The 11760-nt window shown below is 41.8% G+C and overlaps 1 protein-coding gene across 1 annotated transcript; it reads right to left on the reverse strand.

The window, feature by feature from the left end:
• Window positions 1–9384: 9384 nt before the first annotated feature.
• On the reverse strand, window positions 9385–11314 carry PIGC (phosphatidylinositol glycan anchor biosynthesis class C). Its single transcript, XM_042466418.1, has one exon. The coding sequence runs from the start codon at window positions 10754–10756 to the stop codon at window positions 9863–9865; it is 894 nt and encodes a 297-aa protein (XP_042322352.1). The 5' UTR covers window positions 10757–11314; the 3' UTR covers window positions 9385–9862.
• Between the last annotated feature and the right edge of the window lie 446 nt (window positions 11315–11760).

The raw sequence follows: 11760 nt of genomic DNA on the forward strand, positions 1-11760 counted from the left end.
CTATATAGGGAGGAGCTAGCCCCCCCGGGCCTCAGTCAATAACAAGCCAAGCGACTAGTAAGGTAAATCGAGGAACTGAACTTTAGTAACATCAGCTAAGGGTTAACTAGAACACCTTAGAAAAAAATAGTCCAAGAACCAACAAGAACTCAGAAAAACCAATGCAGCAACAAGAAGAACAAGGCAGGTCCACCAACAGTCAGGGTCGGGGACCGCAGGCAGCACCCGGGTGGGCAGGATGCTAGGACCCTTGTCTGCTGGAAATGAACATATCATGGTAAGTACCAACGTTCGTTTTCCCAGCACACAGAGTCCTAACCTCCTGTATTCTGGGATTTACAAAAGCCCTCTCGAACTGGGAGGGAAGTGCTGCTAGGAGACTGTGGCCCCCGACACAATCTGTTGGAGGACCCTCCTTCCAAATGACGCCTCAGCGGACTGAGACATGTCCAGTTTGTAATGTCTTATGAAGGTTGAAGGCGACTTTCATGTGGCCGCCCTGCAAATGTCTGACAGGGAGACGCTAGTGGCCAGGGCCGCAGAGGTAGAGGCACTCCTGGTAGAGTGTGCCATCACCCCCTCAGGTGGGGTGACATCAAGAGTTCAGTAGCTCTCTTGAATACCAGACCTGATCCACCTACTCACGAGTCGAGACAGATACCTTGCACCCCAAACAGCCCAGGAGAAAGGAAATGAACATCATCTCAGATGACTTGAAGGTTAAAGCCCTCTTGATGTAGATTTTGAGGGCTCTGCGCACATCCAATGTGTGCCAAGTTTTTTTCAAGTCCTTCTTAGGATTGGGGCAGAATGAGGGCAGGAGAATGTCCTGTGACACGTGAAAGGCTGAGTTGCCCTTAGGTACGAAGGTAGGGTCTGGACGAAGGCACACTGAGACTGGCCAAAAAATACACAAGTCTTTACGTACCGACAGGGCCCCAGCTCTGACACCCATCTGGCGGAGGTAATGGCCATGAGGAAGATGACCTTGAGGGAGAGGTGTCTGAGGAAGGCCTCCCGAAGGGACTTGATCGGCCCAACCGTCAGCGCCTTTAAGACCATGTTCACGTCCCAAGATGGAAAACGATGTCTGGTGAGCTGGCCCTGTTGGAAACTCCCCTCAACAGCCTCTTAATGTGAGGATGGCCGCCATTCTAGCTGTTCTCATATGGAGCAGAACCAACGTGATGGCAGACACTTGCCTTATAACCATGTTGGGTCTAAATCCCTTTTTAATGTCATCTTGGATGGACTATAGCAGGTCAGCCACTGAAAACCTGAAGCAGTCGATGAGAACTTGTCTAAAAGGTGGATTATGTGATCAATCAGAATAGAACCTGATCTAATCTGGACCTATGGCAGCTTCCGCCTGATCACTGATCACCTTGTCAAGTGGTTATAGCAATGAAGGTGATATTAAGGTGATTTCACTTGTAGCAATTAAGACTTACCACTCTGAAAGAGGAATGTTAATGTCTGACCTCCAACTAATATTTCAAAACAATGTGCAGTTCTTTACTGGAACATCTGTGAACCTGTGTAAAATAAGACTGATTCTATGGTTATGGTTGTAATTTTGGGGGAGGGAACTCCTGGTTCAGCTATGCAAATTCACGTTATAATGTGATCACCTGGTTGCCCTTCTGTTGCCCTTTCAAATCGAGGGGGAATTGAATCCAAGGCAAGTCACATGATGCGGATTCACGCAAAGTGGAGTGAGTGCACATTGTATTACCACACCGCTGCATACCATGCGGATTCAATTATTCAAACTGGGACCCTTGCATATGCTCAGTGGGGCTCTAAACGCATCGTGAACCTTTGCACTTCCGGGGTTAAGAAGGGAGCCTGGTTCCACTTTCACGTGAATACAAGCCTCACGTGAATGACTGCTTCATGTTTCTTCCTACCTTCTCTTTTCCCATCCCTGGCAACCAAATTCAAACAGGGTTCTCCGCATCAGAGCCCCATCCATTTCAGCCACATCTACATCTATTCTCCTGTCATTCTCCTCATCCATTCCACCACATCTATATCTATCCTCCATGTCAGAGCCTCCATCCATTTATTATTGTTTTTAAGGAATTATAATTATAATTATTATTTTTCACTGAAAAATAATCAGTGTAGAAGCTGCAGGTTTACTTGGAAGTAAATCCTTTGGATCTGAAGGAGACCCATTTTGGAGGATTGCAGAAATGATCCAGTTTCCCTTATTCTCCATGCTCCCTAAAGTACCACCTCCCTGAATCCAATCCACTCTCCTTCCCTTTGTAACAGTTGCCTAGTCTTAGGAAATAATCCGGTTTGACTCCACTTTAACTGTCCTGGCTCAGTGCTATGGAATTCTGGGAACTGTCATGTCCTGAGATGAGCCTTCTCTGCCAGAGAGCCGTGGTGCCTCAGCAAACTAATAATTTATTATTATTATTTAAAAATAAATTATTATTATTATTATAAAAACAATTTTTGTTTTTTTAAATTATAATTACTGTATTATAATTATTCTCCATGCTCCCTAAAGTACCACCTCCCTGAATCCAATCCACTTTCCTTCCCTTTGTAACGGTTGCCTTCTCTTTGGTTGCATCTGCACTGGGGAGATAATCTGGTTTAACTCCACTTTAACCGTCCTGGCTCAGTGCTATGGAATTCTGGGAGTTGGAATTTGTTGTGGGGTTCTTGGTTTGAGGTTCTGGAATTCGGGGACCTGGAGCTTGTTGCTCCCCCCAGCCTCTGATGGCCCTTTTGTTGCTCCCATGTCTCCCCCCAGCCTCCTGTTTCATTCCCTCCATCCCTGTCATCTACCGTTTCGATCAACGCTAGCAATTGGGGCAAAATTGCAGTGGAGCATCATGGGAAATTTGCCTCTTTGGAGGTTTGGGGTGTGTGTGTACTGGAACAGAAGCAAAGTTGCATTCCACACCAGACCAATTTGGAGTGAAATTGAAGTGAGCTTGAATGCGAATTCTGTGAATTCACTTTTGAAACGAATTCACCAAAATGAGGAGTCACTTTGGATTCACTGCAGAAGCACCACGGAAGGAGTGCCCATAGAAATGAATCACATGTGATAACACATTCATGTTATGACATGAATTCGCATAGTTGGACCCGCAATCACGTCGGATGTGAGCCGCAAAAACATCCAAAAACCTCCGTGTGATAAACTTCCATGTCAAGAAAATGCAATTGTCCTGTCAGTGATCTTTGTATATGAGCACTGTGAAAACTTTCCTGCAGTATCTCAAGGCTTTCCCTTTCTCAAGAAAATGTTGTCAGCAGCAGCATCAAAGTACAAGATGTATTGAAAATGATTAGAAAAGAGCTGGAGGGAGAACCCAGAGAGGAGAAATCCTCTGAGATGCCTGAAAAATAATTTTCTCTCTCTACTTCACTGCAGCTAGATACAGCAAGCATCTAGCCCACTGGGAAGGGAAAGAACACACTCATTTTCCAGAAGGATTTCATTGAAGCATAGGTGTTGGCATCCAATGCACAGAATTCTTAATATCTCCTTTATCAAGTTCCACACTTGTAAAAGTTCTTTTGTGGAAGGAGTTTCATGAAGTTCAATAAATGTTCAATGCATCAATGGAGAATATCCAGTTCTCCCCCTTTACAGTCCACACCCTTTCTGCTTCTGTCCAGCTGGAAGACATAAAGGATGTAGAAGCCAAGTCAAATGCTGGCCCAACCCTCAAATCTAATGCACCTTCAAAGCTAGCAGGCTGATCTAATTCAGCTTAGTGCCTACAAGGTTGGTAAATCTCATTTAAGACTCCAGGCTTGGATTTTTTATAATTATCCATTCATACAAAATTTGGTATGTGGTGAGAATATTGTACCATAGTCTGTTTATAATTTTTTATGAAGGATTCTTTCTGTTAGTCCATTATCATATTTGAACCCCTAAATTGGTATTTCTTTCCAATATCTCTAGTCTGTTAAGATGATTTTTAATTCTGTTCCTATTCTTTGGGGTATTAACTCTCCCCACATTTGTCATCTGCAAATTTGATAAGCATGAATTCTATTCCATCATTTCAGTCATGGCTGTTAAAACACCAGGCCCACTGAAGCACCTCACTAGTCACTTTTTCTCCGGTATGAAGAGCAACTATTGAGTTCTGTCTGTCAACCCATTACTGAGCTACCTAACTATAACACTGTTTAACCCACAGTTCACCAGCTTAACTACAAAAGGGTCTACCCATGTGGTCACTTCCTGCTCTTAAGATTCTATGATGCCATGAAATCTGATCGAGCACAGAGAGAACCCATCCTATGGCCTATTCTGGAAGTCAGGGTAGTAAATATGTTGTTCTCTTATGCATCAGAATAATCTTATAATAATGTTAATGTAAGTACAGTACTATTTGATCATAGAATAGACTGCCTCAGAGGAGGAGTGGAGTCTGGCGGGGATAGTAGATGAATCATATCTTTTCTGGGAACCACAGGGGCATCTAAAAGGCTTCCACAATTGGTGGCCACAGCAACATCTGTTGTTCAAAGGCAACAGCTTGCTTTTATCAGATCCATGTTGTACACACTTTAAGATGTCAGGGTTTGCCAGGTTTAACTTGTGACCAGTTAGACAAAATCAGAGCTCATATTATTCACATTATTTCCAAGGGCTTCCCTTAAGAAAAAGAAATTCTTTCCTCATGTGTCATTAACCAAGTGGTTGTTTTTATATAAATTTTCCTTTAGCTGGCTAAAACTGTAACATAGTCATCTTATCACCCACTCAGACCAAACTGAATATTTCCTTCATTTCATATGTTTCTCCATTAGTGTTTAGCTTTGGTACTGATCAGACTTCTGGCTTCTGACAATTAGTTTTATGCTGGACTTTATTACTAAATAGCAAACATCCAAAGGTTGTAGTTGCCAGCTTTTGCCATCTACTTTCAGCAGCAACACAGCACATATTGTCTCACTGCTAGAATCAGAAAAGACTAAAGATCGTCACGTTTTCTTTTCTTATGTTAGTTCTTTCTATTGCACATAGCAACCAGTTACATATTTTAATCTATGAATTATTTTGAGCTTAACTGGTTAATTAAAAACATTTAAATTTATTTGATGCACTACAAAACAAAAGTGGTGCAATGGATGAAACAAAAGTCAAACAATGGTCAAATTTTCATATCTATATTGGGTGGAACTTAAAAGATGATCTTTTCCAATTTTTATCTTCATTTTCAAACAGCCCATTATCTCCAGATGTAAACACAATTTTAAAATAGCAGGAAGCATTACAGGCTTGTATGACTAATGGTAGAAAATGATTAAGTAATTTCTAACTTAAATCTATATTTTATAGTCTTTTATAGAATTTGCTGGACCTTATGTTTTTGGGTGAGTTTGACTTCCAGTAAATATCAGGATAGTTGAAATCACCAATCACTGCTACATCTCTCCTTTCTGAGTGTGTAGTCATCTGATTTAGAAAGGCATCAACCCATTTCTCAGTCTGACCTGGAGTTCTGTAGTAGACTCCCACAATAACATCCCTGTTGTTTCCCTCCTGTTTAATTTTTATCCAGTTGCTCTCCACATAGCTTCCAGGATTTAAGTTCAGGATCTCTTCACAGGTGTAAACATCCCTGACATATAATGCTACACCTCCTCCTTTCCTGTTTGGCCTATTTCACTTTAAAAGGTTATACCATTCTGTTACTACATTCCTGTCGTGAGACTTATTTCACCAGGTTTCAGTCATGCCTATTACATCATATTTGTTTCTGTGCTAAGGGTTCAAGTTCAGTTTGTTTATTTACCATACTCTGTGCATTAATGTAAAGACATCTAAGACCATGGGACATCCCCCCACAGCTCCCTGTGTAAAGTTTTTCCCTTCTCACTCTTGGGTCCTTGCACTATTTACCTTGTTATCTCTATAACAGTTTGAGTATTATCTCTTCCCCTTGATGTCTTTTTAGATTGCAAGCCTGAGGGCAGGGAACCATCTTATTAAAAATAATAATTGTAAGCCACTCTGATAGCCTTTAGGGATGAAGGGTGGGGTATAAATACCACAATAAATAAATAAAGTACTCCTGCCTTCTAAAATACTGTCTCCCTCCCCCACATAACTAATTTTAAAGCCCTCCTGATCATATTTTTGAGACTGTTGGCAAAAACGTTTCTGCCAACCAATGTGATCTGCAACCCATCCCTTGCCAAAAGTACCCTCTCCGTGATCCAAGAATCCAAATTGTTCTTGATGTCACCATCTCCAGAATCAGTTGTTCATCCCTGTTATTTTCCTCACCCTTCCTGGATATGGATCAGCTGGGTGAAGAGATGTGATGACAATGTGTGCATTCAACAGTTTCACTTTGCTACCCAGCACCTCATAGTCCTTTACAATATTCTGAATGCTATGCCTTGCAGTGTCATTGGTTAAACAGCATGGGGGGCAAAACAGAATGCTGAGGGTCTCTAAGGACCAAGGCTTTAAATAGGAGTCCTCAGCACCACCTTGTGAGTTTGCTTCTCCAAGAAAGACTGGAACCACTGCATAACATTGCCCCCAATTCTTATCTCAAAGAGGCAGTCCAGAAGGATACTGTGGTCAAAGGTATCAAAAGCCACTGAGAGGTCCAGCAGAATCAAGAGAGACACACTCTCCCTGTCCAGTTCTCTGCGTCTGTCATCTGCTAAGACAATCAAAGCTGTTTCCACACCGTAACAAGGCCTGAAGTCAGATTGAAATGGATCTAATCCATTTAATTTAGAAACTTCTGGAGTTGGGAGTCCACCATGTGTTCCAGAACCTTGTCCTTGTAGGCCAGAAACGGGACTCTTGCCCTTTGGGGCAGCAGAGAACAGTCTGGATCATTTATGAACCAGTCATGATGGTTCCCCATACATGTGGTAGTGTTCTGTGTTAATGAACAAAGACAGTAATTCTGTACTTGATAGCTAGTGTGGAATAAAATGTATTAAAAGTTCCGAGTTAAAACTGAAACTGTTATCGTAAAAAGAGTTCTTATCTAATTTTCTGGGTGTCTTTAGACTTTTTCCAGGTCTAAAAAGAGAACAAAGACTGCACAGTCTGTTTTGTATTATATTTTTCTCTTTTTCTGAATGTGGCAGTTAACAGTACATGCATAGTTCATTTCTATTTCAGGTACTTATTATTTCACCTATCCAGTTGTGTTCATAGTATACTAGAGCTCCCTCTACTGCTGTAATCTTTGATCCACTAGAAGGTAGGTGTAGATGTCACAAGTAACTACTGTATATATGTGATCTTTCTTCACATCCAGAGACATGTTCTTTCCACTCTCATTAAGTGGTTACAGATTCAGTACACATGCTCTAATCTTCTGCAGTCATTTCTTCCAAGAAACAATGAACACAGTTTGTTGCATGTCTTGAATTTTAGATGGAGAACTACAAGAAAGCTGCTCTGAAAATTATGCCAGGAAGCATAAGCTGGAGCAAAGCCTTCAGCCAACCTGCAGAGTTATCAAAAATGTCTCTGCACTAAGTGTGATGCTAAGAGTTAATGGAACAAAAAGCCTTGACAAAAATAGTCTTAATTTTATATTATCTAGCTTAGATTCACATTTATAAAAACTTGGTTGAAAGCACTGCACCACAAATTTCTGAGAGATGTGAATAACAGCAGAATATCATACATTCTTATCAAAATGCAACCTAAATGAAACTGCCCTTTCCCCCTAACCAGGTGTAAGGGTGGAAGGACAGGGCTTTCTCAGTTGTAAAGACCAGGCTATTTATCTTTTCGTATGGAGTCCAGTTGGCTCATTCAATCAGAGCTTACTGGATCAGTGCAAACTGGATCCCAGCAAAAATCTCATGGTTAAGAGCTTCAAAACCCAGTTTCCTGAAACACATAAGGAGTCTCTATGTGGTGTCTGAGGTAGAACACAGGAGAACCATTTGAACTACCTTTCAGTGGTGGGAAGATTACATACTCATGAGGCAAGAGGTTATGCTGGCAGTAGTAATGCTGGAGGTGGCAGCCAGCAGTGGCCTCTTCCCAGCGGGAGTGGTGGAGGAGGTGGCAGAAGAGGAGTTGAGAGCAGCTTCGCTGCCATAATGATCTCTACAAGTGCAAACCCTTGCAATGGTGACAGTCTGCAAGGGTAGATCCTTGCCTATCTTGGAGGCAGCGCTGAGCCAGCCAAAACTGAAAAGTAGTGTGACTTCATAGAGCAGAGAGGCAGGAGAGAGAAAATAACAGAATAGATGAAGGCAGAAGTATCCATAGTTGTCTGCTGTAATGTACAAGCAATGTATGTGCAGTGTTTACCTTCTTTCCAGAAAACATCACTAACCTGCAACAAGTACAAATTGGTAGTTCTCTTGGAAGAGATGGTCAGTGCACTATAGCTACATGTTGAGTCCCTTCAATATATCACAAAACATGAGGACTTCCTGCATAGATCTCAGGGAGAACTGATCCTACAGAAGCAAAAAGGAAGAAACTCCCAAGGAAAATGAAGATGCTTGTAACAGTCTAATCTGTGAGGCAAAGAGGGGTGTTATGAGAGTGACACTGATGTCACAAATCTTTTAGATTGTAAGCCTGAGGGCAGGGAACTGTCTGATTAAAAATAATATTGTAAGCTGCCCTGAGAGCCATTAGGGCTGAAGGGCAGGATATAAATACCTAAATAAATAAATAAAAGTATCAATTTCTCTAGAAGGGGGAGGTGCAGGGGAAGTGAGCACAGCCCAAAGCAGGAATGGCATTGCTGACACCAGAACGTGGTGGGGTGAGTGCTACTCAGTGGCCAACAAGAGCAGTTTGCTCACAGTGTTCTTGTCACCCCCTACCAGTGACACCCAGTACAATCCACACTGATCACATCCCCATACAAAGGTCACTGGATGGGAGCTCTGTCTTATGGTTTCATACATGCTTGGAAAACAGTGCTCAAAGCATTGCCATCAATAGCTGCACTTAAAACTAGAAGGGGGTCTTAAGTACCTTAGGGATTTGTCCTAGGGCTATTACCCTTCAACATTTTTACCAATTATTGTTGTGGGGCTTGCTTCTCTGGACGTCTACAAAATGAGGCTGGACAGTTGCTGGGTTGTTTTAGGTGGAGATCCCGCATTGAGTCTCTTCCAGCTCTTATATAGTCATAGGGACTATATAATACAGGCTTTTGCTGAGGAGCCAGACTAAACATGCCAAACAGCTATCAGTGGAAGTAAGCTGAGGGAAAAGGTGCAAAGCAAGAAGAGGTGAAAAAACTGGAACATTTTAAAAGCAGCTGCGGAAGTTGGATGCAGGGTATGCCACATATACTCATGTGATTTTAATTACATTACATATATCACTAAATGTATAACTAAATATTAAAGAGTACAAATAAAATAAGCATTCATTTGTGCAGACTGAATGAATTTATTTTTAGGTTTCTCTTACCTATTGATGGCATAAAGTTGCAGTTTTAACACATATAATCTTCCACCATTCCACTCTGCAAATAATAATTATAAATAATGTAACTTATATTTCTGTTTTTATGTGAACCAGAAATAAATTTTATTTACTGATATTTTTGTAATTGCAGAATCTAAAATTCTCTGCCGTTTTCTTTAAATAAGCATGAATCAAAACTAAAATTAAAAAATGAAAAGTATCATAAAACTAAAAAGCAAAACAGAACTGACAGCATCCAAAAATTAAACTAACATAATTTAAAACTAAGAGGCCCAGATGAATAGACGGGTTCTGAGTGTCAAAAGAGTTATTGAACCTTTAGTGGTCAGAACTATAACCAAAATGAATCAACTTATGCTACAATATGAACATGATCATCAAGAATGTAACTAAAAATATACAGTACTGGCTTGATTCACTGGTCTACATAAGGAATTTGGACAGATCTTCCTTGATTTCAGCTTCATCCCAAGGCCCATGAATGTTATCTTTAAACAGCTGCAGCCTAATGAGGCAATAAGGACACAGACATGAGACTGAGACCAAGAGGAGGGCAAAAAGAACAGTACCAACACTGGAAATGGTCAGCAGACCCACCAAGGCAGACATAGCAAAAAGCAAGGTAACTACCACATAGCAGTGGGGAGTCTGGGCTTTGAGCTTCTTTTGTAGCATAGGCCACAGGGCAAATATCTGGATAGCAAATGTCACCATGACAAAGGCATGTAAGGAACGAGGCAACCGTGAGGCCAAACACACTGAGGCAAAGATGGCCATGTTGAGAGAGAGTGTACTGGACACAATGGCAGCATTGGCTCCATAGTCGAAGAAGATCAAGTGTCCTAACAGCATGAGGACAGACATAGCATAAATTGTGTCTGTGCTGATGGATTCTGTTAAAGTCTTCAATACTGGAGAGAAGCCATAGGTGAAAGCCACAAATACCACAGCATTCTTCAGATCAGCCCACCTTGTCCGGCCACTCTGACTTCTCCCTATTCCTGAGTCAACTGCATCAAAGCAGACATAACCAATTAGCGAAGAGATCAACCCAGCCCCAAATAACCATTGAGGAGCCAGCAGTCCCACATCCATGTACCACCAGATGACAACAAAGACACAGACACTGCACAGCTGTTGTATCACCACTCCAGATTCGAATACCACGGCCCAGTACTGGTATTTACGTGCATGGATATTTTTACGTAACTTCTCTAAAAAGCTTTGGTCCACATAGTTATCAGGAAAAGGCTGCCTCTTGTATAACACTTTCTGCCAGCGCTGTCGTGTGGTCCGTTCCAGCTGGAGACACAACATGATTCTGGTCAAACCACTGCCTTCAAGGCTCTCTTTTATGGAATAATGTCACCAAAGATGAAACTCATATCCACACTTCTCGCTCATTTTCCAGATGATTGCTGGCATCTAAAAGCAAAACAACTTAATTAAGCCAAGTTTGCCAAACCCAAGAGCATGTAGGCAGTCCTCTTTGTCACAGATCACCATTACCGAGAAAAAGAAGAAAATAGTTGCTGGGTACTGCTAGTACAACCCCCCCCCCCTCAATTTCATAATGGAAAATAGGGTTCTGAAAATAGAAAATTCAAAACCTGGGTCACATTAAATGCATTAGTCAAATGAGAAGGACTGTCCTTCCCTCTGGTACTGAAGGCCTCACCACTTTTGAAAAAGGAGTCCAATGATGGGGTAAGGCATCTGACACCATCTGGCCTGGGAGGAAGTGAAAAGACATGCCCTGCACCATCGTGCCTATCCTTAAGAGGAAGAGCCCTCCCTCCAGTCCATCTGTCTTGGTCCAGTCCTCAGAGGGAGAGAAGAACTGCTGGACCTGATCCCCTTCCCCACCACCATTCCCTTCTCCTTTTGTGTCATGTCTTTTTAGATTGTAAGTCTGAGGGCAGGGAACTGTCTAATTAAAAGCAATAATTGTAAGCCATTCTGATAGCCTTTAGGGCTGAAGAGCGGGGTATAAATACCATAAATAAATAAATAAGGGATTCCAACTGTAAGCAAAAAATAACCATCACTCTGCCTTTCTGCTGCCCTTCAAAATGCAGAAGGTGTTTAAAAAACAAAAGACGGAGCGACAGAGGAGAACTTTCTCCAGAGGAATCCCTTGAAGGCTTCCAACTCCTGAGTGCTGTCACTTCAAGAGGAAGCAGAGACCTGAGCAATGGAGAGAAGGCCACAATTGTCTTTACATTTTCTTTCTTGACCCCCATGGCAACAGATTCACCTGCTACAACGCAGTTATGTCAGTTTCATACCATTTTAACCATCATGAATACAACCTAATGACT

Source organism: Sceloporus undulatus, chromosome 4, assembly GCF_019175285.1.
Source record: "Sceloporus undulatus isolate JIND9_A2432 ecotype Alabama chromosome 4, SceUnd_v1.1, whole genome shotgun sequence".
NCBI classification, from domain to species: Eukaryota; Metazoa; Chordata; class Lepidosauria; order Squamata; family Phrynosomatidae; genus Sceloporus; species Sceloporus undulatus.